A 26,500-nucleotide genomic window follows, 5' to 3' on the forward strand; every position below is an offset into this window, starting at 1 on the left:
AGCAGCTTTTTCCCTTATGTCAAGCCGCTAGCATCTCCAGCCCTTCTCTCAAGAGGATCCAATGTTCATTGAATTAGATGGTGCTGTCCCCACTGCCCCCAAAGTGATTCTCTCCCCTTCTTTTTATAGTCCATGAAATGTATTCTTTGAGAAGTAAACCCAGACAAAGTTCCTCTCCCCTACAGGGATGTAGATGCCATACTGTCTTCCTCATTCTCTGGTCAATTTTCTTTTTGATTGGCTTAATCGTTTTGTTTACCTTACATGTAAATGTACTTCCAATGTCTCTGGCCTCACCTTTCTCGATTTACATTGGAGACACACACAAACAAGTGAAACAACATTCCTTTGTCAATAACAAATGTGTTTATCTGCTCTGCTCTGATTACTTGGTCCCAACATATTTTAATAACATATTTCCAGCACACAAACATAATTCTTTATACTCTAACTGTTCATACATCACGTAATAATATTCATTACCAATGTGTTACCAGTTTTTATATGAGGCCTTACAAGACACTGCTTGGCTGAATATTCTAACAATAGTGTGTTGGATGCACTCTTTGCTTTAGGCATAAATGGAGTGTTAGGGTGTCAAGCCCACAACAAGCTTTGTGCACACTGAAGTCCGACTTCATCCCATAGTGATTTGACCTTGTTCATAGAATCATAGGACTGGAAGGGACCTCGAGAGGTCATCTACTGCAGTCACCAGCACTCATGGCAGGATTAAGTATTATCTAGACCATCCCTGACAGATGTTTGTCTAACCTGCTCTTACAAATCTCCAATGATGGAGATTCCACAACCTCCCTAGGTCATTTGTTCTAGTGCTTAACCGCTCTGACAGTTAGGAAGTTTTTCCTAATGTCCAACCTAAACCTCCCTTGCTGTTATTTAAGCCCATTGCTTCTTGTCCGATCCTCAGAGATTAAGAACAATTTTTCTCCCTCCTCCTTGGAACAACCTTTTATGTTGGGGACTTACGTGGGACTTCAGTGTTGCATCACCTTGTGGTAGCCTGTTACACAGTGGTGAACTTTTCTCTTCAGGCATATGCACATCTTTGTGGTTCCGTTAAGGTGTGAGGTTTTTCTTTTTCACTTGAACTTGCTGTTGGTTCAGAAAATAGAAAAGAAAACGAAAAAGTTGATAAAAGAAGATTACGGCATTTCAGGTCACCTTACCACTCTCCTGCTTTACAGTTTTTAAAGTGGTTCTTCTAAGGAGGCTATGTAATTTTGTGGGTTTTCATAAATGATAGATTCAGGCTTGTTTCAGATATCTGGCAGGGTCATAATATCAAGGGTATCATATTCTGTGCTGGATTTTAGAGCTAAAGATGGAACTTTCTCTCATACCAATGTCTGAAATACTGAATAAATTGATCCATTTGGATCTAAGCTCAGGTCTTACCTTTTCCTCCAAACTTATTCTGTCTTGCTAAATACATTTTTGGCACTCTTGTGTTGTGTTTTGGGTGTTTTATTGTTTTTTTGTAAAGCCCCTCTGGATGCATTTCCATGAAAAGCACAATACATTTTTATCTTCTGTTGAAAATCCTGTTGTTCAGTTATATTAGCTTGAATGGTCGCTGCAACCCAATGTAAATAGACATTCACATATGCTCTCCCTTCACAAACCTGCTCAGTACAAGATAGAGGATAGAATGGCAATACAGACACATTTAAGAATATATGCAGTCAGCATTTTCTACATCACCAAGGTTTTTTTTTATTATTATTTCTTTACAATATGGCAAGCTATTTCTTCCTGCTTAAATCTAGTTTAATCAGCAGTTATGGCACAGCGTGTGACTTTTCATAGTTCCACCGATGTGCCTGCAAATGGTCACTGAGCACAATGAATTATTATGACTGCATGGACAATCTCTTCAGTCACCCATTTTTCTGTTTCTTGTATGTCTTCAGCACGAGATGTCATTATCTGTCCCAAATCAGCATTTTCTTTCTGTGATCTCTAATAATGAGCTTTTGTCGTGTACAATGGCTACATCTTATTTTTTCCTCTTTATCATAAGATCATCTGCTAGGGATGCTCTGAGAGAAATTCAACAAGCTACAATAAATCACCCTGTCAAACTATACAATAATGCAGATTGTTGCTAAAGTTACAGATAAAATCCACCCAGGGGCCTGATGGAGAGTAGTGGGGGGAGGAATTCAGTTCTAGTGAGCATGTGTCTCTCTTCTGTCTATAATGAATCTATGGGTGGGAGGAGATGTGGGGAATGCGTCAACCTTGCTGTTGTTCCTAATGAATCAAGAAGCTATTTTGAAACTTCATACTCTGAGTCTCCCTCTTAGGACTGTTATGCTGTATCACTGGATATGTGTTTTGAATCACCCTGGGTTTTTTTTCAAATTGCACCTGCAGTGCAGTAAAATATATTAGGTTTAGTGCAGCACTGGAAGCATTAGGCTGGAAGCTCTAAGAGCTGTGCAGATCTGACTGTAAACTTTGTGAAGCTCACTGCAGTGTGGGGTTTTAAAATGGTTACAAAAAGCAAAGAAGAGCATGTAAAGTTTAATCAATTTTGTTTTCATAAATGCCATCACCGGCTTCTGTGGAAAACTGTGTTTTGTTGTTCTCATTAATGAAAAAGACCAGCAAGGAAACCAACAAGTTCTTTATAGGTCCCTAGATTTGAAGGTCAGAAGGGATCTTTATAATCAGCCAGTCTGTCCTAATACACGACACAACCCCTAGAAATTCACTATGTCATTCCTGAATCAAGCCCATAACTTCTGGTTGAGCACCTTCCATAGCTGTTATGTCTGTCCGGATACAAAGAGCAAATTTCAGTATGACGGAATTTTGTTTTAGCTTAAAGAAAAACAACTCAACAAGAAAGGACAGGTATTAAGTCTCCATGGGAGAGCACAGTACATGTGTGCGCACCGTGAAAGCAGCCATCTTGAACTGAAAGTGGTCTCCAAAATGGAGGGCCTCCCAGCAGACGAGCAGATAGACTCCATAGAAATTGAAAGGTGAAACATGCAGAAACGAGAGCCCCAACAATTTCATAGCAATAGCCAAGGCTCTAAACTGCTTTAATCTCTCCTCTTTTCTGGTCATAACATTTCATTAGTCTTAAGGTATTATAGGAAAACCTTGGAATAAACAGCACCCAGAAGGACGGAGATAATATTATCTGTAACATCCTGGATGTTCCATGCATTAACATATCAGAAAAACCCAACAGAAGCTAGTATTGGACCCCTACATGTTTGCATGAAATGTGGGTATTAGTGAACACAAAGGCTGTGATTGCCCCAAGATGTGAGGATGTCTTGTAATAGTTCCTTGCTGTAAACTTCTTCTTAGAAGAATTGCCTTGATGATGTGAATTAGCATGAATTTTATTTTGGTTACAGTTGGAGTGGGTAATTGCTGGGCTTTGTACTCTGAATAAATGGGAAAAGAAACGTTTCGTATGAAATGGAAATACCAATCAAACCTTTGCGTGGATGCTTGAGTCCATGCTCCCTATAATGCCAGATGTGAAAATACTCCTGTGTTGGACATAGGGGGACCAGATGTCCCAATTTTATAGGGACAGTCCCGATTTTTGGGTCTTTTTCTTATATAGGCTTCTATTACCCCCCCATCCCGATTTTTCACATTTGCTGTCTGGTCACCCTAGTTGGACAGTGTACAATAGACTGTTGTTACTTCAGATTGGGTTCCTTCAAGGATCTCTGCTGCTATTAGATATTGATTAGCTAAATGGCCTAGGACTTGCCCACACAACAGGACACCTTTCTGTCTGTGCCATTCTGCCACAGTGGAGGTCAATGGAGAATTTTGAGTGAAGGTTTTTGCCGGCAGGGAATTCCCCTTTACTGACTTTCAGGATGTGCTGCGAGGCTCATCTTTTTATGTTGGGTTTTGGGGAGAGGGACATTGCTTGAGGAATATTGTTTAGATGGGATCGGTAACTTTTCCCCCATCATCCCCTGTAAGATCAAACATTGCTACTTACAAGGTGTTTTTGTTTGGCTGTTTTTAAAATAATCATTGAGAATGCTTGATGCCTCGAGTACTATTTCCCATATTCTCTCATACCCTTTCACCCAGGGGCGGCTCCAGGCACCAGCGCAGCAAGTGTGTGCCTGGGGCGGCAAGCCGCGGGGGGCGGCCTGCCAGTCGCTGTGAGGGCGGCAGTCAGGCGGCCTTTGGTGGCGTGCCTATGGGAAGTCTGCCGGTCCCGCGGTTTCGGCGGCAATTCAGCAGCGGGTAGCCGAAGCCACGAGACCAGCAGATCACCCGCAGAAACGCCACCGAATCCGCATGATGGCGGACTGCCCGCAGGCATGCCGCCGAAGGCCACCTGACTGCCGTGCTTGGGGTGGCAAAAAACATAGAGCCGCCCCAGCTTTCATCACCCTTTGTGATTCCCATCTCTTGCTGCATTGTGCCTAGTTTAGGCTGTAGGCTCCTTGGGGCAGGGACCTGTCCTTCATTATTTCTCTGTAAAGGACATGCACACCCATGACGCTATACAAATAATAATCCTGTATGTAACAGGTTATGCTGTCAAGGTGGTTTGAAACTCATTGTAAGCACACCAAAATGGGGTTAGTGTTCTGCACATATCTGCACTTGTTTAAAATCAGGCATATGACAAGTCACCTTAACTGAAGCAACATCCATCTCATGCCTAAGGGTTCTAAAAATGGTAAAGAATGCGCAGTCATCTTTTTTTGGTGAATAATATTCTGAATTTCAAACTGCTTTTGACCTCACCCTGGCCCTCCAGATACTGTCAGACATTCCTAGCACCAGTGGAACAGTCTCGTTCATTTATAATTTACAAAAAATAACCCGTAGCTTTTTGACAAGGTCTGGTGCTTAAGAGAAGGAAGTGATAAGTAGCTGGAGTGGAAGTAATGTCTGATGACACCTTCAAGTTCAGCATGAGTTGGTAAGGCAGGTGTTTTCTTGACCCAGTATATTCTTGAACTACCTAATTGAGAGAGAACTAGAGGTGAAAGAACTCAGTCCTATTGTGCTCTGTCTACTTTAGTTGCGGATTCTCCAACTGGAATTATTGTAGGGAATAGTTTTGTTCCCATTGAGGTCAGTCCCAAACTCCCACTGACTTCAGTGGAAGAGGAATCAGGCCCACTGTGAAGCAAAGTGAGTAATGTCCCTAGAAATCCTTTTTGGCACCTATTGTTGCATGAAAATTGGACAGCTAGTTCCATATCTGTATGAAAAAATCAATTTGTAGATAAAGATTTGTAGCTAATGATATTCATATGTAATATTGCATATATGAAATGCAATATGCTTAATCATAAAACAAAATGATGACTTCACCTTTGTGCCTATTAGCAACTGTACCATAGTCTAGTTCTTTATCAGCAAAATGAGTTGTCTGATATATCATGTGTGCTGAAATTCTCAGATACAATGGGTTGAGTTAAGGCTGCCATTCTTTAATTGGTTTGTTTTAATGATCTATTAATGGAAGGGTTTTTGTAGGTATGTAATTGCATTAAAACATCTAAACAACTGTGAATGCAGCACAAATTAGCATCTCAAAATGTTGTAATTGAGACACAGAAGAGAGCAGGTAGAAATTTTTGTGCACATGCTACGGATGAGCCCTCCTTCCAAAAGCTGTAAAATGTGTTCAAGTGTCTAGGACTTTAAGGAACCTTTCTGAGGAATGCTGAAGCTGATTACCTATAACACTCTGGCATTTCGATTTGCTGTATTCCCACTGGGATTGCCAAAACCATATCGCTCTTTCCTCTTCCAGTTTGTGGATGGACTGGCTTTCTGTCTCGCTCATTAAAGATTGAGAAGTACTTCATCCATCTCATGCCTACATCGCTTTCTTGACATAATCATCTAGCAAGGAGTTCTCACCTGCAGCTAGTGAGCCTCATCATTCAGTACTTTATATAATTACAAATACAAGATATTTAGCACTTCTCTGTCTAGAGCTGGGTGAAATTTTTTTGATCATTACTTTATTCACTGAAAAATGCAGTTTCAGTTGATCTGAAATGATTTGTGTATTTGTGAAATACTTTAGCCCAAGGAAAAAATGCCATGTTAGTGCCACAAAAACGGGGAGTTAGGAAAGGAGGTCATGGTAGTGTCACCCTATAACATTTAGACTGGTGTATTTGCCTGGGACACGGGAGACCCAGGTTTGAATCCCTACTCTAGAGCAGTAAGGTGAGTACACTAATCACCAGGCTATCGGCTATTCTGGGGTTGAAGTCTCTCCTGTTGAAACTGTTTCACTTTGTATAAATAATTAAATATTCATTAGAGAAGGGCCTTGAACTTGGGTCTTTCCCCACCCCCATGAGAATCCTAACCCTTGGTGATAGAGTCATTTTCTCTCCCACTGGCCCAATGACGATTCATGCATTTTGTACAAAGTGGAACAGCTTCAACAGGAGAGATGGAAGGAGACCCACCCCAGATGGAGAGTGTCCTCCCCCCAACTTTTAGCCCAGTTAGGGCTTACCTGGGAGCGGGGAGCTCGGCATTAAAATCTCTGCTCCAGAGTAGTGATTTGAGCACTTGAAACTGGGTTTCCCCCATCCCAGGTGAGTGCCTTAACCACTGGGCTAAAAGTTCTAAGCTGGGTACCAATACCACCTCCCACCCAGTTTTTCACTCAGCTCTCTCTCTATCACCTTCCACCCAGTGCTGTCAATGTGCTTTATTAATATTAAGGTCCAGTTTATGATTAGCCTGGGACCTGGTGCATGGGAGGAGTTCAGTGAACTTACTCTACTCTTTCCCCTGCACACAAGCCAGTTATACTCTTACCCCTGCGTGTAGGCCTGTGGTGGGCCGGAGGGGGAGAAGACACGCAGGCTATGCCTTCCTCTGCATTATCCCAGAGAGCAGACTTGACAAACTGGAGGACTAAGGAAGCAGGTTTTTTCCCTCTGTTAATAACTGGATTTATCCCAAATTAGCAAAACTTCTGCAAGCGTCCATCTTTTTGTATTGCCAGTAGAAATACTCACAAGGCAAGAGCTGCAGGTACAATATGAACACAAGGTCTTTGAGATCATGCAAAACCTTCCTCACGTGATTATCTCCTTCGCGGGGAGCTTGTGCATAAAGATTTGCAGGATCAGGCCTGTTACACAACAAAAAACAGGGCGTTTACAAATTAGCACTGTCTGGTAATAATTTTTCCCCATGTGCAGTAAACGTCACTGACTAGGTGTATTCAGAGTTGGTTTGTTTTTTATTTAACCGTCTTCCAAAGCATACGCTATTAGCCATTGCAAGGAACAGGATGCTGTAGTTGGTGGGGCTGTGGTCTGAGCCCATAGGGTAAATGTTACGTTCCCATCTGTCCTGGAATTCTTATTTGAGGCGATTGAGGATGGGGCAGAAATAAAATAACTGTATTTTAAAGGTTTATTTTTTAACATGTGAACAGCCTGCACTTTCTTCACCACTCTACTTTAGAGCTGAGTTCTCCTCTTCAGATGCATTAATGCATCTCCTGGACTGCTGCCTCCTACTTTCTTGGAGACAACGAAGTGAGGCTCTGTTTCATCTTTGGGTTTTATTCTGCTGCCCATTACCCTGGTATCCAAGTGCTTTGTTTTTCAAGTCTGTGTTGCATTGTGCACTGAGGGGAAAGAAGTGTCTGCATAGTGGGATGAGGAATATACCATGCAGCTGCCTTCCCGCTCTGTGGAGCTCCCTAACTCTTCCATGGGATTTGGGCCATTCAGATGTTCTCTCTGCCACATATGTGGAGAGGTGCATAAATTATGATCCATACTTCCCTCCTATCTTCCTCTTCACAATGCACAGTCAACCTGTCGTGGGATGTTAAGAAGGCCAAAAATAGAACTGGGTTCAAAAAGAATAAGATGAGTTCATGGAGGATAGGTCCATCAATAGCTATTAGCCAAGAGAGTCAGAGATGCAACCCCGTGCTCTGGTGTCCCTAAACCTATATATATATCGATTAATCGCACTGTTAAACAATAGAATACCAATTGAAATTTATTAAATACTTTTGGATGTTTTCTACATTTTCAAATATATTGATTTCTATTACAACACGGAATACAAAGTGTACTGTGCTCACTTCATATTATTTTTATTACAAATATTTGCACTGTAAAAATGATAAACAAAAGAAATAGTATATTTCTCTGCACCTCATACAAGTACTGTAGTGCAATCTCTTTATTGTGAAAGTGTAACACAAATGTAGATTTTTTGTTACATAACTGCACTCAAAAACAAAACAATGTAAAACTTTAGAGCCTACAAGTCCACTCAGTCCTACTTCTTGTTCAGCCAGTCGCTAAGACAAACAAGTTTGTTTACATTTACGGGAGATACTGCTGCCTACTTCTTATTTACAATGTCACCTGAAAGTGAGCGCAGGCGTTTGCATGGCACTTTTGTAGCTGGCGTTGCAAGGTATTTACGTGCCAGATATGCTAAACATTTGTATGCCCCTTCATGCTTCAGCCACCATTCCAGAGGACATGCTTCCATGCTGATGACGCTTGTTAAAAAAATAATGCGTAAATTAAATTTGTGACTGAACTCCTTGGGGGAGAATTGTATGTCCCCTGTCCTGTTTTACCTGCATTCTGCCATATATTTCATGTTATAGCAGTCTTGGATGATGACCCAGCACATGTTCTTTTTAAGAACACTTTCACAGCGGATTTGACAAAATGCAAAGAAGGTACCAATGTGAGATTACTAAAAATAGCTACAGCACTCAACCCAAGGTTTAAAAATCTGAAGTGCCGTACAAAATCTGAGAGGGACGAGGTATGGAGCATGCTTTCAGAAGTCTTAAAAGAGCAACACTCAAATGCAGAAACTACAGAACCTAAACCACCAAAAAAGAAAATCAACCGTCTGTTGGTGGCATCTGACTCAGATGATGAAAATGAACATACATCGGTCCGCTCTGCTTTGGATCGTTATCGAGCAGAACCCTTCATCAGCATGGATGCATGTCCTCTGGAACGGTGGTTTAAGCATGAAGGCACATATGAATCTTTAGTGCATCTGGCATCTAAATATCTTGCAATGCCAGCTACAACAGTGTCATCCGAACGCCTGTTCTCGCTTTCAGTGACATTGTAAACAAGAAGCAGGCAGCATTATCTCCTGCAAATTGTAACCAAACTTGTTTGTCTGAGCGATTGGCTGAAGTAGGACTGAGTGGACTTGTAGGCTCTAAAGTTTTACATTGTTTTATTTTTGAATGCAGTTTTTTTTGTACATAATTCTACATTTGTAAGTTCAACTTTAATGATAAAAACTATTCTTTTGTTTTTTACAGTGCAAATATTTGTAATAAAAAATAAATAGAAAGTGAGCACTGTACACTTTGTATTCTGTGTTGTAAAGGAAATCAATATATTTGAAAATGTATTTAAATATTGAAAATATTTAAATAAATGATATTCTATTATTGTTTAACAGCGTGATTAATCATGTGATTAATCACGATTAATTTTTTTAATTGTGCGATTAATCGCGATTAATTTTTTTAATCGCTTGACAGCCCTAATATATATACAGTATTTCCAAAGGGAACTGGTTTTTCATGCAGTACCTGTATTTTATTACTAGCTAAGTGCTTTATACTGTTACTTAATATTGAGTCTGATAGACGCATCCCTCTGGCTTATTAATCTCCCAGAGTGAGGCACATTATGAATATGTGCTATTATTGAAAGGGAAAGTGCTTACTTATAATTGCAGTTCTCTGACAGTTGGATTGTCTGTGGATTCAGATTCACCATCCTCCCATGTTCTTTAGAGCTAGGATTTGTTAATACTAATAGGTCTGGACCTTATTAGACTGAAAAGAAACAGATGATGAGCATTGAATGGAGGTCTTTATGTGCCCTTGGAAGCATGTCTGCAGAGGGTCTAATGGATTTGTCTCAAGGGAAAAGACTAATCTAACTGAGCTCTGAAGGCAACTCAGATGCCTCACCCTGGGACACCCGTAGAAAGGGAGTCACGCAGAGAACACTATGGTACCTTCCGAGAACTCCAATTACTATAGTTGTCATGCTGGTAGCTACTGCTATAGGTTGAAGCTGACAAACAGTTTAAATCTTAAACTCTCTGTGTTGACATGAGTGTAATGCTGAGATAATTAACAATTACTTTTATTTTTTGGAGGGATAACTCGAAAATAGCCGCACTCTGAAACCTCCCAGGCTGCAAGTAAGTAGTCCCTAGTTTGCAGTCCTTGCTTTGCACCATAGTGTGGAAGGAGCTTCCTGGACAAATGACCTTGATGCTCCAAGGGGTTTATTTATTCTCCAGCAGCAATGCTATGAATGTTTGGAAGTGCTTTAGAAGATTACTTGTAATGCACTTAAGACTGAGGGCTTGTCCACTCTTAAAAGGCTACAGTGGCACAGCTGCTGTAGCACTTCAGTGAAGATATTACCAACACCCATGGGAAGGATTCTCCTTCAGTGTAGGTACTCCACATGTGCAAGAGGCCATAGCCTCTGTAGGCAGCACTGTCTACACCAGGGATTAGGTTGGTTTAACTGCATCACTCAGGGGTGTGGATTCTTCACACCCCTAAGCAATGTATACAGACCTAATTTCCTAGTGTAAACCAGGTCTGTCATAGCGTACATGTGTGTTTCTTGGTATGCATGCAGTGCAACCACAATTATCTGAAGGACCCAGAACACCTGGAACTCGTGGGTCTTGTCTACAAAGGGTGCTCAGGAAAATTAGTCTGAATTCACTTTAAATTCACACTTTTAGTTGACTAATTAAACTGCATTAAACCCCTGTGTGGACACACTCATTCAGAATTAAAGTGGCCTTAATTTGATTTATTTTAAAGTGAATTAAACTAAATCGCATTCAGTAAGATAATTTGGTCTTTCCTGTCAATGTCACTTCCTGAAAGGGCGTGGAATGCTGGCAGTGCAGTGGATTTTAATGGTCTGAGTGATAGGAACATATCTCTGAGGGATACAAAATGCTTCTGCTCTCCAGCAGCAGGCACAAAAACAGAATCTTGTGGAAGACGTGGGTAGCATCTCATAGTGAACACTAGAACATCTGTGTCTTGTGCGAAAATCCAGAGTCAAGTAGCACCAATGCTCTGCGGCAGCTGTTCTCAAACTTTGGGTCGGGACCCTAAAGTGGGTCGCAACCCAGTTTTAATGGGGTCACCAGGGCTGGCGTTAGATTTGCTGGGGCCCAGGGCTGAAGCCAAAGCACCCGAGGGCTTCGGCCCTGGATGGCAGGGCTCAGGTTACAGGCCCCCCACCTGGGGCTGAAGCCCTGGGGTTTCAACTCTGGTCCCCCCACCCGGGGCAAGGAGATTTGGGCTTTGGCTCCTCCCGCCCAAGGCACTGAGGCTTGGGATTCGGCTTTGGCCCTCCTGGGCAGGGCTGAGGCAGGCTCAGGCTTTGGTTCCCCCATCCCGGGGTCATGTAGTAATTTTTGTTGCCAGAAGGAGGTCACAGTGCAATGAAGTTTGAGAACCCTTGCTCTGCGGCATTGATGGCATGCAAAAAATTTTAGTATCAGCCTCCTCGTGGGAACTATGAAGAAACTTCACTGAACAGCGCAAGGCAGCAACTTCATTACGCCGTACAACAACAAAATTCTTCGAGCAATTCTTCACATGCTGGAGCATTTTTTCCTGCAAGGTATGCAGTTCACTTGTCCTTCATGCGAGTATGAGACAGTAGTTTCTTTGTTGTGCCATTGGAGATGTTCATGGAATCAATGATTTTGTATTGGACATGTGCAATATCATGGAGTCTCTTCTTTCTGGTAATATTTTTAATTGATTTCTCTGCATATGCGTCAAGCATGAGGTAGACTTTGTCATAGTTCAGTATTTTCTCTCTAACCTCATAATGAAGTGATCCGCCAAATCTTGGCAGGTATTAGCAGTTTCTTGTTTATTGAGAGCTTGTACCTCAACCATAGCATCTATGATAGCTATACTGAAAGGCCTCTACTGGCATAAGGTATCGATCATATTTGTCATAGGTGCTGGCTTAGAAATACCATACAAGATGTATATTAGTTTGCCTTTCGTCTGGCACATATGCATTGTTCTGGTGCATTTGAATATCGATCGTGGTACCATGGAGAACTGGTACATTCCCACAGTCTCACATACATCAGCATCATGCTGAGACCTGAACGAGACCAAGAGATGAGCAAACAATGAACTGTCTGCGATTCGCTCTATAATTGTCCGTGTCACCTTCCCTCAGACTCTTACTCTTCTTTGCATTCAAGCACAGGTTTACTCTGTTCTTCATGACTGGAGCCTATAGATTGACAGAGCCTTGGATAATTCTTTGGGTCCTGAAGGCTTCATACAAGTCATGACCCAAGTATCCATTCAATAGAATCTTTAGCTATGTCATCACCGAAGACTGCTTTCATCATGATACTAATGTGCTCTGGTCCATCATATGTGAATGGGTTGCCAGTGCCAGTAAGCTCATCCTGTAGCTTTAAAATTGCTCCTTGGCATTTAACAACATCTAATTAGCTTAGATCAGTGGTCCCCAACCTTTTTCGTCTGGCAGGTGCCAGATGATGAGCCACGGAGGACCGTGGCGGCGGACGAGCATCTGCCGAAATGCCGCCGACAAGCGGCAACGTCAATAGGGGTCACCGCCGAAATGCCGCCAACAAGCAGCGTCATCCAGAGGCGTCGCCGCCGAAAATCGGCGGCATTTTGGCGGCGACACCTCTGGATGACACTGCTTGTTGGCGGCATTTCGGCGTATTCCTCCGCCGGCCAGTATGCGAGCGCACTTAGACGCCCCAGCGGGCGCCATGGCACCTGCGGGCACCACATTGGGGACCCCTGGCTTAGATGGTGCTTGGTTATTTTTGGGGAATTCATCCCAGCCATCCTTCATGTTTTGTTTGAAATTCGATGGAGTTCTCAGGTTGTCAGGAAAAACCAGGAAACAACATTTGGATTCTGTGTTATGCCCAGCAAACCCCAATGACTTTCATTGCTGTTTGGGGGTTTCTAGGGCTTCATCTGAACCAAGTGCACAGAAGGGACCTGTGGCGACCTTTTAACAATCCATATTTCCTTTTCAGAATTCCTCCCATATGTCAGGGTCAGACTTTTCTACACCTCTTATTTGAGTGAGGTAAATCTAAAGCAAAAAAGAATTTCACAAAGTCGTCCAGTGCTGCAAGGTGCAGATTCCAATTAGCAGTCATGATGGATCGAATAAAGAGCAGCAAAGACTCAAACAGCTTAATCTATCACTGCACCATCCTGAAAGTTGGCTTTGTCGTCAATTCAACCTTATGGAATTGCTTGATCCGTTCTGTGACATTGCTACTGTCCATCATGAGCAAGAGAGCAGAATGTACACGGAATGTGTGGAACTGGCTTTTGGGAAATGACTTCAAACACACGAGTATTCGCAGGTAGCATTTTGAATGGCAGTGAGTGTTTGGGTCTGTGCTTCTATAATGCATCACAACTTTTGCCCTGAAAGAATTTCGTTCACAGTACTGTCACTGTGCAAAATCCCCCAGATTTAAGGAACACTCGAAGCACTCTTTCTATTTATAGTAATCTGTAACATTAAAAATATTAATCCGGTATCGTGTTCTGAATATTAACTGATAACATAGTACTGTCAATCAAGGGCCACAATTTAACTTTGCGAGGGCTGCATGTTTGACATGCCTGTGTTAAAGTGTAATACAAATAGATTTTTGAGCATTTTCCTGAATATATATCTACATAATTGTTCCAGGTTTGCATGTATGGTACCATTGTGTTCATAAGAGAAAGGGCTTTTGCTTGACCCCTTTCCAGACAACATTTGTATTACCAAAATTTCCACCAACCGGAGGAGCTGGAGCTGGGAACCAGGGGGCAACGAGTGCCCCCTCCCACGCCACTTAGGGTGACACCATTGAAATGATGATTCTGTGTATTTTTACAAATCAAGTGACAGCTCCCTTACCTTTCTATGATTAACTTGCCCACAGAATTACACATGTTCCTAGACTGGAGGGCAAAGGACTGGTTTTTGTTTGGCTTTCACCTTGGGGCGGATTTTCCAGTTTGGCTGGAGGGCAACATTATCTTCAGCTGGAGAAGAGCGCTACGTGGAGAGCGAAGTAAACCACCCAGCTGAGAGGTAGAGAAACTGAGGCAGCAATTGCATCATTACAGGATGAGGCAACAGCTTCATGGCAATGATGATGACTTCCTTGCATTTTCAAAAACAAAGTAATACCCTCTTTTAAAAGGCAAGTTGTTATTTTCTGGTCACTCTTCATATGCCAGCAAATTGTCATCTGCCATGGTTATAATAATAATAATTAATGGAGATATCCTATCTCCTAGAACTGGAAGGGACCTTGAAAGGTCATCGAGTCCAGCCCCTTGCCTTCACTAGCAGGACCAAGTACTGATTTTGCCCCAGATCCCTAAGTGGCCCCCTCAAGGATTGAACTCCCAACCCTGGGTTTAACAGGCCAATGCTCAAACCGTTAGTTGCTTGACAAAAGAAGGAGGACGATAGAAAGAGAATTCAACAGCCTGAAGGGCTATTTGCAACTTATGCATGTAGTAAGGTAGAAAAGCCACCATGTGAAGTAACCTTTTGGGAAAGAAGTGTGCTGTAAGTGTGAAGACTGGGAGACAGGGCTCCTAGGTTCTATTATGAGCCCTGCCACTGAATTGCTCCTTGTACAAGATACATGGGCATGGATTGTCCCCTCACACCTATTTTACACCGTGGTAACTTAATTCACTTCAAAGGAGTTACTGCTGATTTACACTGGTGTGAGAATGAGGAGAAATGGACCTTTAGTTTCTCTGGGTTGTATCATGCCAGACACTTTTTTACGTTGAACTCCCCATTAATTTCAATGGAGAGTTCTGCTTAAATAACAAGATATGGGCCTCTGTGACTCCATTTTTCCATCTGTAAAATGGGGATGATTCATTTCCTTCAGGGGTAATGAGTCTGAATTAATATTTAATATTTTCATGTTAAAGTTAAAGTCCAAGAAAAAGATGGGTACAACTGGAGCCAAATTTGATCATGATAAGTTAAAAGATAGCTCTTTGAGGGAAGCATGCCGGGTGTTGCTTGGAGGGCATTTCTGGCTATTAATTTGTGACGATGAAGAAATCTACTACAATCCAGATGGGAAATAGTCAGGGAAGTGATACAAAACAAAGGAAGTTAGAAGGCGTAACCAAACAAGAAAAAGCTGGATAAACAGTGAAACAAGAATGTTACAGGAAAGCGTAAACAAGCTAAAACGGCCGGGAAAGCAGAAGAAGTAAAAGCATTCTGCAAAGTGGTGACCAAATCACAAGGATTATACAAGCAAAAATGTTGGAAAAAAGACAGTTAATAACTAGAAGAGCTGTCAAGAAAACAAGATATGAAAACAACGTATAAAAAGGTCACGTTGGGTGGAAACACAATCAGGCCAACAACGCAAGTGATAAGAGAGGCTACTAGTGAACTGACAACAAATGCTGAAGAGATGCTGGAAGTATGGGAGGAACATTATGGCAAAGTGCTGAATCCATCCAGCTGCAAGCGTTCTAGACAGGCTAGATGCACAGGGCAGACAGCATGGCAGAATGGATATCACCGCGGAGCCGCCCTCAGAAGAAGAAATAGAAAGACCAGTGAATCAGTTAAAAAATGGAAAAGCTGCAGGAATAGACCATATGACAGCTGAGCTGCTGAAAACTAGTGGGACAAGTGTTATCAAAGCATTGGAAAAAATATACAAGAAGGTCTCGGAGCAATAGGAGGTACCAGATGACTAGCTAAAGACACTAGTTGTACCAATCTTGAAGAAAGGAGATGCAGACGATCCCAATAATTACAGCAGTATAAACGTACTGTCAGAATTGAGAAAAATTATGATGAAAGTAATTAACAGATTAAGGCCAATTTTAGAGGAAGTAGGAGGTGAGGAACAGTGCAGCTTTAGGCTGAAGTTGCATTGATTAGGTATTCACACTTTGACAGGGGATGGAAAAAATAGTGACAATAGGAATTCAAGAGACTTGCTGTTTTTTCATTGACTGCATGAATGCATTTGATTTGGTTTGGAGGGAAGCATTATGGAAAGTAAAGTAAACTAAGGTCAGATTTGACAAAGCCCTGGCTGGGATGATTTAGTTGGGGATTGGTCCTGCTTTGAGCAGGGGGTTGGACTAGATGACCTCCTCAGGTCCCTTCCAACCCTGATATTCTATGATTCTATAAGTAGCAAAATCTTACGGCATTCCAGATAAGATAATTACAATTATAAAAGCTATGTATGAAGACTTCAACAGTGCCATAAGGAATGGTGAAAAACTAAGCAACTGGTCCAGGTAAAAGTTTGGGGTAAGACAAAGGGGCACGGAATCACAATCATTGTGTTAAACTGAACATTAAGAATGTTAGATGAGTTGGAGGGTGTGACATTGGATGTCCCAGAGTTAAATTCCTTATCATCGTTAACTCAAAGATGTCATCGTTCAATGGCCAGACACCTTTGAGTTAATGATAATACTCTTCGCTATTTTGGAAAATTGGTATAGTCTACTTGGACTTACCATAAATGCCAAGAAGACAAAGTTGTTGCATCTTGGAAAAGGGACAATAGGTTAAGTGTTGAAATGCAGCAGCAGTGAAGTCGGAGAACAAGTAAAATCTTGTGTACCTAGGAAGCTTGATCAGTGCTGACAGTTCCATTAAGCGTGAAGTTAAAAGGAGCTATTCCTTAACTACGAGTGCTGCTCAGAAATTAACAAAATTATGCACTTATAAAAAATATTGTGTTTGATACCAAAGTGAAAATGTATCAAACCAGTGTCCTAAGGATATCACTCTATGGTCTGGAAGCAGCTGCGTTAAATAAAACAGACTTCAGAAGGCTGGAGGCAGTAGAGATGAGAGTTCTTCGAAAGATGGCAGATGTAAAATGGAACAATTTTGATATAAATGAAGAAGTTAGAAGGAGAGTAGGATGTGAAATCCGGGAACAGGATTGGCTACAATCAAAAAGATTGCGATGGTGGGGACACTGCAAAAGTCAAAAAGGTGATTTGATGCCAAAGACAATAATGCAAATGCAACCAAGGTCAGATTGATCTAGAGGCCAACTACCAACTTGATGGTGGGACATTTGTACTCGGGGATATGACCAGGCTGGGCTTAATGGAGGAACAAGCCATGGAGAGGAATGAATGGTGAAGCGATACTGCTCTCCCTGTATCTGCAAAGATTCTCTGGGATATGAGAGAGAGAGATTAAAGGTGCTCCCTTGCTGACTGGTGCTTGGACACTTTGGTGTTAAGAGCCCTATAGTCTGCAGACTCTTGTTTGTGCAAGCAGCCTTTTTTCAGAAGAGTAACCCCATTAGCTTTAATGGGACTAGTTGCATAAGTAAAGAATACAGACCTTTGCAGAATGTAACTCAGTTCTGAACTCCCGAGTTTTTAAAGACGTTTTACTCTGGCAAAAAGATCATTGGATCAATCTTGAGAGTTTTACCCAGAGTTTACTCATTAAAAACAATGAGTAAGGACTGAATAAACATTAAGTAAAAGCTGAGTAAGATCCTCTAGATTTGGCCCATTGATTTCAAGGGCAGTTTGGGATGAATAAGGACAAGGATTCAAGATGTGGCCCCTCATTATGTGTTTGTAAGAATACATTACATCTCCCTATTGTAAACTTTGTCTTTGTATTTTACAAAAAAAATCAGAAACACTCCTAGCATTCTCAAAGCTGAACTTCTGATATTCTGATGCTTCACTAAGTATAAATTCTAAATATAGTATGTTGAATAACTAGTATCCTATCATATTATCAGTTTGGCACATGGACTTGTTGTTCATTAAAAATCTAAATAGTGATGCAAGCTAACTTATACCTCTTGCTAAAAAAAGATGTATAGAATGTCATGTTGACATGGGCATTGCCACAAGATACGCCAACATTCTCAAGGCAATTACAGGTGAGTAAGCCAATGTTGCTCTCACAAGTGCAGTTCCATTAAGATAGTCTCCATTCCTCTGTTTATAAATATGAATGTTTTATTGATGCAGAGTTAGATCAAACATCTGCCACTACATTACTTTCTCCCACCCCCCGCTGACATTTCATGTCATTTCATGACATATTGCAGTTCTCCTTTTGAATAGCAGACTTTTCATCTGCTGGACAGCAGAAACATGCCATAGGTGATGTAGGTTAGCAGAATTTATCACATTAAAGAGCTCTGTGAATTGCTGCAAATGGAAAAAAAATGTACCTTATGCATGTCAGACATACAGCAAAATATGTTTTACTTTTACCAGTGAGTGCTGTATTTTTCGTGCCCACGGGGTAGCAGGAAAAGAGGGCACAACATTCTTGGCCGCCTTAGGGAAATGCCCATTTGTTGCTAACATTATTTCAACCTCAGTGGTGATAGCAACTGATGTAGAGGCATCAGAGATATAGACCCTGTTCCAAGGAACCTACAAAGCAAGATGCTGAGCACCTGCCTGCCAGCTGCCGAGTGCCTTCAACTCACAGTGAAATCAGTGGGCCAAAGCTAGAAGCCCTTGCTCTGGTTTTACTCAGCACAACTGCCATAGATGGAGTAGAAAGAGAGTATAGTCTTTAGGGAGTTGCGGGAACTCGGCTTGTTGAAGGAGATGCTCAGCAACATGTGGGATCCATCCTTAAATAAGGAACTTCCAATGTAAATACTAACGTGGCAAATTGTGAGGTGCTTTTTCAGTTTTCACCCACTGAAGCCAAAGAACAGTCTTCCAAGTTGGGATTTCAGGGTTCAGCACAATAATAATAGGAAATTCCTGAAATTTTGGTTAACTCACTGAAATGCCACTTCTGTATCCAGAATGCAGTCTGCTCTCCAGGCTGTGGTAGTTACTTCTCTTATGGTGTAGTGCAGTGGTTCCCAAAGTGGGGTTCGCGAACCCCTGGGGGTTCGCAGGACGTTTCAGGGGGTTCGCAAGAAAAATTTCATTAATGGTGGCCAGAGGACTCTGCTGGGACCCAGTTGCAGGGCAGACAGCCCGAGCCCCAGGGAGAGCGGGGCCGGACAGTTTGAGTTGGCAGCCCGAGCCCTCCCCTGTCAGCGGGGGAGCCGGCAGCCCGAGCCCCAGCCCGAGCCCCAGGAATTTGCCAAATCTCATCTAAAGCCAGAACCACAGCCCTCCTTGTTACCACCAGCCACAACCTCACCCGAAACTAGAGGTGGGTGAAAAATACCAAGCATTTTTCACAGAAAGTTTTGAATTTTGTTCACATTTTTCAAAATTCCCCAAGAAAAATTTACAAAAAACTGAAATGGAAAGTGATCCATTTTCAGAAACTGTTTTCATGAAACATTTTTCTGATTTTTGAAAGCCAAAAATGAATTTATTTTTATTCGAAACCATTTTTTTTAAACAAAAGCCAAAAAAACATTTTACAGAAACATTTTTGGTTTCTGGTTTTTCTATGTTCGTTAAAAAAAGTTTCAATTAAAAATATTTTTCAGAGGTTCATAGATTCTGGGGCCCGGCAATTGGGGCATCCATCACACTGAGGAAATTTAAACTTAAATCCCTGAAAATATTCATTTTTAGGAGGGGGTTCACGAGATTTCACAATTTAGTGAAAGGGGTTCGCGGGCTGTTAAAGTTTGGGAACCACTGGTGTAGTGGATAGAGCAGTGGGCGGGGACTCAAGAGATTTAGGTTCTAGTCCCACTTCTGCCTGACTGGGGGCAAGTCATTTCACCACTTTGTGCTTCAGTTTCCCAAAATATAAGATGGGGATAATGCTGACCTCCTTTGTAAAGAGTGTTGGCAACTACTGATGAAAGGTGCCATAGATGAGCTGGGTTTTATTAATTCTGCACGTGTGCCACGAGTGGGACTTCCACAGACATCTCTGAGGAAAATCCAAAGGTCTTGCAAGTGCAGAATATAGACTAGAGAGAAAAACTGTAAAGATAGCCACACTACGAGTCAGAGAGAGAAACTTTATGTACAGTATATGAGATCTATAACACAGACCCACAAGTGGTAGGCTCTCTATTATAGTTCACTGGAAAAATATAGTAAAAACTATACAGTGCTGGTTCCTATATCTATCGTCCTCTCTTGTCCTTCCTCCTTGGGAGAAGGTGGGAGGAGTGACACGCACACAAGACATTTTTTACCATATTTATTTTTAGTGAACAATATTTAATGGAATCCTTTAACTTAATGTGATGATCTTGTTGCTATAAGTCATGCCAAGAACCAAACTTCTCTCGGGACTTTTCTGACCAGTCGGAAAGGAGCATTTTGTTGTTTTGGGCCCATGGATATTTTATTGCATGGAAAGTGCAGCAGCTAAATGCCTAGCCCATACACATGCATTATGCATTGTGGCTGCTTGGCAACCAGAGGGAGTTTTGCTGGCATGTGGGAGAGACCTGAAGGAGTCAAGTGCAGCATTAGTGTAAATTTCTAGTGGCTTAGAGGGAAGCTCATTACTGAACTGGCTTGTGCATCTTATTCATTTACAGTAACACTTTAAATATTTAATCAGTCTCTCCTCCTTTCTTGTCATGGCCATTTTTCCTCAATTGATCTTTTCTGAGGGGCGGGGCCGGGAGGTGGGGCAGCTGGAATGTGTTCATGGCAGCGGAATTCCATCCGATAGAGTAGGCCACTGTGAAATTAAATAAGGCTTTGTATAGTACCTTTCATTCCAAGCTCTCAGTGTGTTTCACAAGCACTAACTAGTTAAAGGTGAACTGCAAAACTTTTGCTAAAAATGCACAGCTTCTTTAAGGTCCCAAAAGAGCCAGCGAAAAAGAGGAGATTCTGTGGCTGCTGCTTAAAAATTATTGCTGTGGATTAAACAGGATTACCCCCTTCTTAAAATCCCAAACACTCTGAATTGCAGACTACCAGGGTTCTCTGCCAAAGTGAGTGGCAGAATGAGCACCATAAATGGAGTAAATAGGAATTTAGCATGGACAAGGTCATTCAGTCTGGCAGAGAAACTGGGTTGTCTGCATTTCAGATTGTTCAGCAATCTAAGGAGATGTTCCCAAGTGGTGGTACACCAAGGCACTCATTATGTTGAACAATGTCCATATGTTACCTCTCTTACACCTTACAGTGTCTGTATCAGATAGGTACAGTAAGTACCAGCGTCCCCATTTTACAAATGGATAAACTGAGGCACAGAGGAAATAGGAGCCTGAGCCAAACTCCCATTGCAGTCAATTGACAAATTCCGATTGACTTCAGTAGGATTTGAGTCAGCTGTGAGTGCACAATTTTGCACAGCAATCCAATAGCAGAGGCAGTTTTATTGATTTATATTTTTTAAATTGGGATGTTGACTAATCAGAATTAGACACAGATTTTGTGCTATGCAACTGATTGGTTTTTTTTGTTTGTTTGCATAATCTAAATCACCTGTTAGAGCTATATGCGCATACTGTGAGTTGAAAATGACTCAAACTTGGTAATCAGTGATATTTTGTGACAAGGAGAGTTGTTTGGATGTTGGCTCTATAGATGACATTTCCCCTCTGTTAGCACCAGAAAATTCCTGACCCAGCTCCACCAAGAAAACCTACCCAAATGTTCAATTAAGCAGGTGTGTCAAACTCAACACATATTGTATTTCTTAAAAAAACAACAACGAGGAGTCCGCTGGCACCTTAAAGACTAACCACTGGACTCCTTGTTGTTTTTGTGGATACAGACTAACATGGCTACCCCTGATAATTGTATTTCTTAGTTAGAGTTCAGGTTAGAATAAAAGTTGGGTTTACATAGCCTCCGTCAGACCCAAGGTATCTCAGAGTTCTTTGCAAAGAGACAGATGAAATACTAGTCGTACATTGTATGGAGAAGAAAAACAGTGATGGTAATTTTTTTTTTTTTAATTATCAAAGTTGTAACTCCGTGTCATGCCATGGATTTCTAAGCAGAACTTCCCACTGCTTTCAATGAAACCTATGGTTCAGTATAGCCTGTAATTAGGACAAAGCTCCTGTATGCTGGATAGTTCATAACTGTGGGCAAGATGCCAAGGAAGAAGAACCCTTTATAAAGAATAGGATCCCACTGTGGAACAGGTCACAGGGTTAGTTCCCCAATTTCATGGATCCCATAGGACCTACTTGAGATCAGGTCCATTCATGCACAGTGAATATTCTGGTGACCTTGGGAAGGACAATGAATGTGGAAATTACCCTAAAAACACACATTCCCCAAACCAAATAAAACCAACCCCACATTCCCTTGAACTTTTACTGTTTTTACTTTCCGTGATTTACTGAGAAATGTTAAAGTACTTGATAACAGATGTAAAATTAAACTCTTCCCATGTCATCTGTCTCTACACTGTTTATTTTAAAGATGAGTGTCATCGATTATCTGAAACGACGAGGGGAAAAAAAACAAAACAAAATGTATCCTTTTCCCGAGTAACTTAGTGTGAAGTGGCATCTCACAAGTGTTTGTGTTCAAGTCAAATTGATGTAGTACATGGGAGTGCGAAAGCCGGGTTCAAGCTCTGTGTGTATGTGTGACCATGGTTTGTACAGGGATATTTACTTTTTAATACAATACATATGTAATGCTATTGTTTATTATACAATATGATCCTCCACCGTTGATCTCAGAGGCTAGTCTCCCCTAACTACAAGGACTAGTGTCTATCAGCCTTCATTTATGTTATTACCATTTAAGTAACAGGCTCTGTATCCAGTGAAATTGCAGAGACAAATGCTGCCTGTTGTCATTATTGATGATATATGTCCTTGATACAAGTGCCTGTATCTCAAGGAGAGAACTATTCATCTAATTGTCCAATGCTGACATTCTTTGCACCCTTCATTTTATTTTTGCGTGTTAAGTGGTGGAGTCTCTCAATGAAGATGTAACATTTCAATTACTCCTTTCTTTTCTTCTGTGGATGCCATCGAGTGATAAGAGCTTTGATTATAGACAAAAATACCACCTCAAAGGCTCAATTATTACAGATGAAATTAAAATCTGATTCTTTTATTACTGTTAAGGATTTGACTTCAGAATTCCTGTACAACTTCTGCCAAAGAGTTTCATGGCTGTCAAAAATCTTTGAGAGGATTGCAGATCTTGACCATTCGTTAAACTTTAAGAGCACAAGGCTTACAGTGAAAACATTTTGCTGATGTGGATCCTTCTCTGTGTCTTACCACTGGCTATACTATCTTTTCTCTACACCAGTGGTCTCCAAACTTTTTTGATCGCGTACCCCATCAGTAAAAAAATTTTGAGCACGCACCCCCTGCTCCCAGCAGAACTGTCGAAGCAAAAAAAAAAAAAAGAAAAAAAGCCGCTCGGACTCCTGGCCGAACTGCCGAGGGAGGGAAAAGAAAAAAAAGCAGCACTGCTCCGGCGGCGCGCCTCCTGCCGCGCACCCTGAAGGATCCTCTTGCACACCTCCTGGGGTGCGCGCACCCCACTTTGGAAACCACTGCTCTACACCACCAACATTTACTAAAAAAATACTCACTTAATAGAAGCTCTCCTATTCTTTCCTTCTTTCCTCCTTGCTTCAGTTCAGGGACTGGTCCTGCTGTGAGCAGGGGGTTGGACTAGATGACCTCCTGAGGTCCCTTCCAACCCTGATATTCTGTGATTCTATGACTGCTGGTTTAGAACCTCTGACCCTCAAAGAACAAACTTTCTTGAAGTCAGGTAGCAGAATATTGTGGAAATCATCTGAATCCTTTAACTACAAAAAACAATAACTTTCCCTAGCTTACATAGATTATATGGAACCATGGACATAAAATTCACCCTTCTGTCTGAAATTCCACCTGCTATTGATACAAATGGCACCTAAGATCATTAGAACTGGAGAGAAATTGGAGATTCCCCCCCCCCCCCCCCGGTTCTCCCAGTTTATTTATTTTGTGCATTGGGCAGCACTTTGTGTATAATCATTTCCCCCTGTAGGCTCAGGGTATGTTTACGCTGCATTTTGAACCCGCAGCAGTGAGTCTCAGAGATCAGGTCTACAGATTCGGGCTCACGCGACTGTGTTAAAAACAGCAGTTGTGGCTTGGGCTAGAGCTTGGGCTCAGAATCCCGCCCTCTTCCCCAGGCTTCAAAGCCTGAGTCTGAATGTCTATGCTGCTGGTTTTTAGCACTGTAATACGAGTCCAGACTCGCTGCCCCGGATTTGAAAATGCAGTGTAGACATACCCTCAGTCCGTGTCCTGCGTTTTGTGTGGGTGTTTCACGTAGCAATGTGGGAGTGAAAAGCATTTAAAAAAAGAAGTGTGTGATTGTGAAACTATAAAACCTGGCAGATGGACTCTGGGGTAGGTATAGTACCTGAGAGTATGTCTACACTGCAAGTCAACACCTGGGGCTGGCCTATGTCAGCTGTCTCAGGCTTGCGGGCCTCAGGCTGTGGGGTTGTAAAATGATGGTGCAGACATTCGGGCTTGGACTGGAGCCTGGGCTCTGGATCCTCCCCACTTGTGGGGTCCCAGCCTCAGCTTGTCGCCCAAGCCCAAATGTCTACACCACCATTTTACAGCCCGGGAACCTGAGCCCTGTGAGACTGAATCAGTTGACATGGACCAGCGCTGGCCATTCAGTTGCAGCATAGGCTTCCTGGAGACTCCTTCCAACTCATATGTTGTAGGCAAGGCTGGTAGCACTGCCTGTTGTTAAGGGTGCCTGGCACTTACCAGTATAAGGTTATTTTTCTGCTGCTTATAACTTTACCGAACTTTAACCATGTGGGTTGAAATTTTCCCGGCTGGGCGTCTGCCTCCGGATAAATTTCACTGTTAAAAGCTTCAGCCAAAACAGTTCAGCTGTTTCTGAGAACAAAGCTAGAGAAAAAATATGTTGTTTTGCAATGTTAAAAAAATACTGACAGCCTTTTCTTTGAGAAGATCGAGTACCCCCAGGCTTTGGAGCAAGAACTTGAAATTGGGCAGCGGGGGGTGGCCTTTGTGTCAGGGATGAGCCTTTTGCTGTTCTTGTGAAAATCCCTCCAAGTCTGGCCACCTTATATAAACCTTCAAAAAAATCTAGGTTTGCACATGCTCAGTGGAGACGTCTAAGGGTATGTCTACACTACGAGGGTAATTCGATTTTACTTAAATCGAATATGTGGAATCGATATTGCAAAGTCGAACGTGTGTGTCCACACTAAGGACACACTAAGGACAGTAATTCGACTTTGTGAGTCCACACTAACGGGGCGAGCGTCGATATTGGAAGCGGTGCACTGTGGGCAGCTATCCCACAGTTCCCGCAGTCCCCGCTGCCCATCGGAATTCTGGGTCGAGCCGCCAATGCCTTCTGGGTAAAAAAAATTTGTCGTCATCCGTCCGTCACTAACGCCCTCCCTCCCTCCATGAAAGCGCCGGCGGGAAATCAGTTCGCGCACTTTTCTGGTCAGTGACAGCGCGGACGCCACAGCACTGCGATCATGGATCACGCTGCGACCATCGCTGCACTTGTGGCCGTTCTCAACACCTCGCAGCTTATCATACACCTTTCCCTGAGGCAGATGCAGAGAAATCGGGCGAGGAGGCTACGGCACCGCCGTGAGAGCCTGAAGTCGGAGAGTGGCACAGAGCTGTCAGAAACCACGAGCCCCAGCGCCCAGGACATCACGGTGGCAATGGGGCATGTGGATTTTGTTGAACGGCGATTCTGGGCCCGGGAAACAAGCACGGACTGGTGGGACCGTATAGTGCTTCAGGTCTGGGATGAATCCCAGTGGCTGCGAAACTTTCGCATGCGGAAGGGGACTTTCCTCGAACTTTGTGAGTTGCTGTCCCCTGCCCTGAAGCGCAAGGACACCCGCATGCGAGCAGCCCTCACTGTCCAGAAGCGAGTGGCCATAGCCCTCTGGAAGCTTGCAACGCCGGACAGCTACCGGTCAGTCGCGAACCACTTTGGTGTGGGCAAATCTACCGTGGGGGTTGTTGTCATGCAAGTAGCCAAGGCAATCGTGAAGGTACTGCTCCCAAAGGTAGTGACCCTGGGAAACGCGCAGGTCATCATAGATGGCTTTGCCGCGATGGGATTCCCAAACTGCGGTGGGGCTATCGATGGGACTCACATCCCTATCCTGGGACCGGACCACCAGGCCAGCCAGTACATCAATAGAAAGGGCTACTTTTCAATGGTGCTGCAAGCACTGGTGGACCATCGGGGACGGTTTACAAACATCTACGTCGGATGGCCGGGCAAGGTTCATGACGCTCGCGTGTTCAGGAACTCTGGTCTGTTTAGACGGCTGCAGGAAGGTATTTACTTCCCAGACCACAAAATAACTCTTGGGGATGTGGAGATGCCTACAGTCATCCTCGGGGACCCAGCCTACCCGCTAATGCCCTGGCTCATGAAGCCCTATACTGGCGCCCTGGACACAGAAAAAGAACTGTTCAACTACCG

The 26,500-nt window shown here is 42.6% G+C and overlaps 1 protein-coding gene across 1 annotated transcript in view; it reads left to right on the plus strand.

The window, feature by feature from the left end:
* The first annotated feature begins 15,658 nt into the window (after positions 1 to 15,658).
* The window catches only part of LOC113407593 (serine protease 55-like), a 79,161-nt gene continuing 68,319 nt past the window's right edge, over positions 15,659 to 26,500 (plus strand). Inside the window, exons 1-3 of the mRNA XM_026656348.1 lie at positions 15,659 to 15,773; positions 16,321 to 16,405; positions 17,969 to 18,036. Coding sequence (XP_026512133.1) covers positions 15,659 to 15,773; positions 16,321 to 16,405; positions 17,969 to 18,036 — 268 coding nt within the window. The remainder of the gene's footprint in view (positions 15,774 to 16,320; positions 16,406 to 17,968; positions 18,037 to 26,500) is intronic.

This window comes from Terrapene carolina, unplaced genomic scaffold (assembly GCF_002925995.2).
Source record: "Terrapene carolina triunguis isolate 2854851 unplaced genomic scaffold, T_m_triunguis-2.0 Scaffold228, whole genome shotgun sequence".
Classification (NCBI taxonomy): domain Eukaryota; kingdom Metazoa; phylum Chordata; order Testudines; family Emydidae; genus Terrapene; species Terrapene triunguis.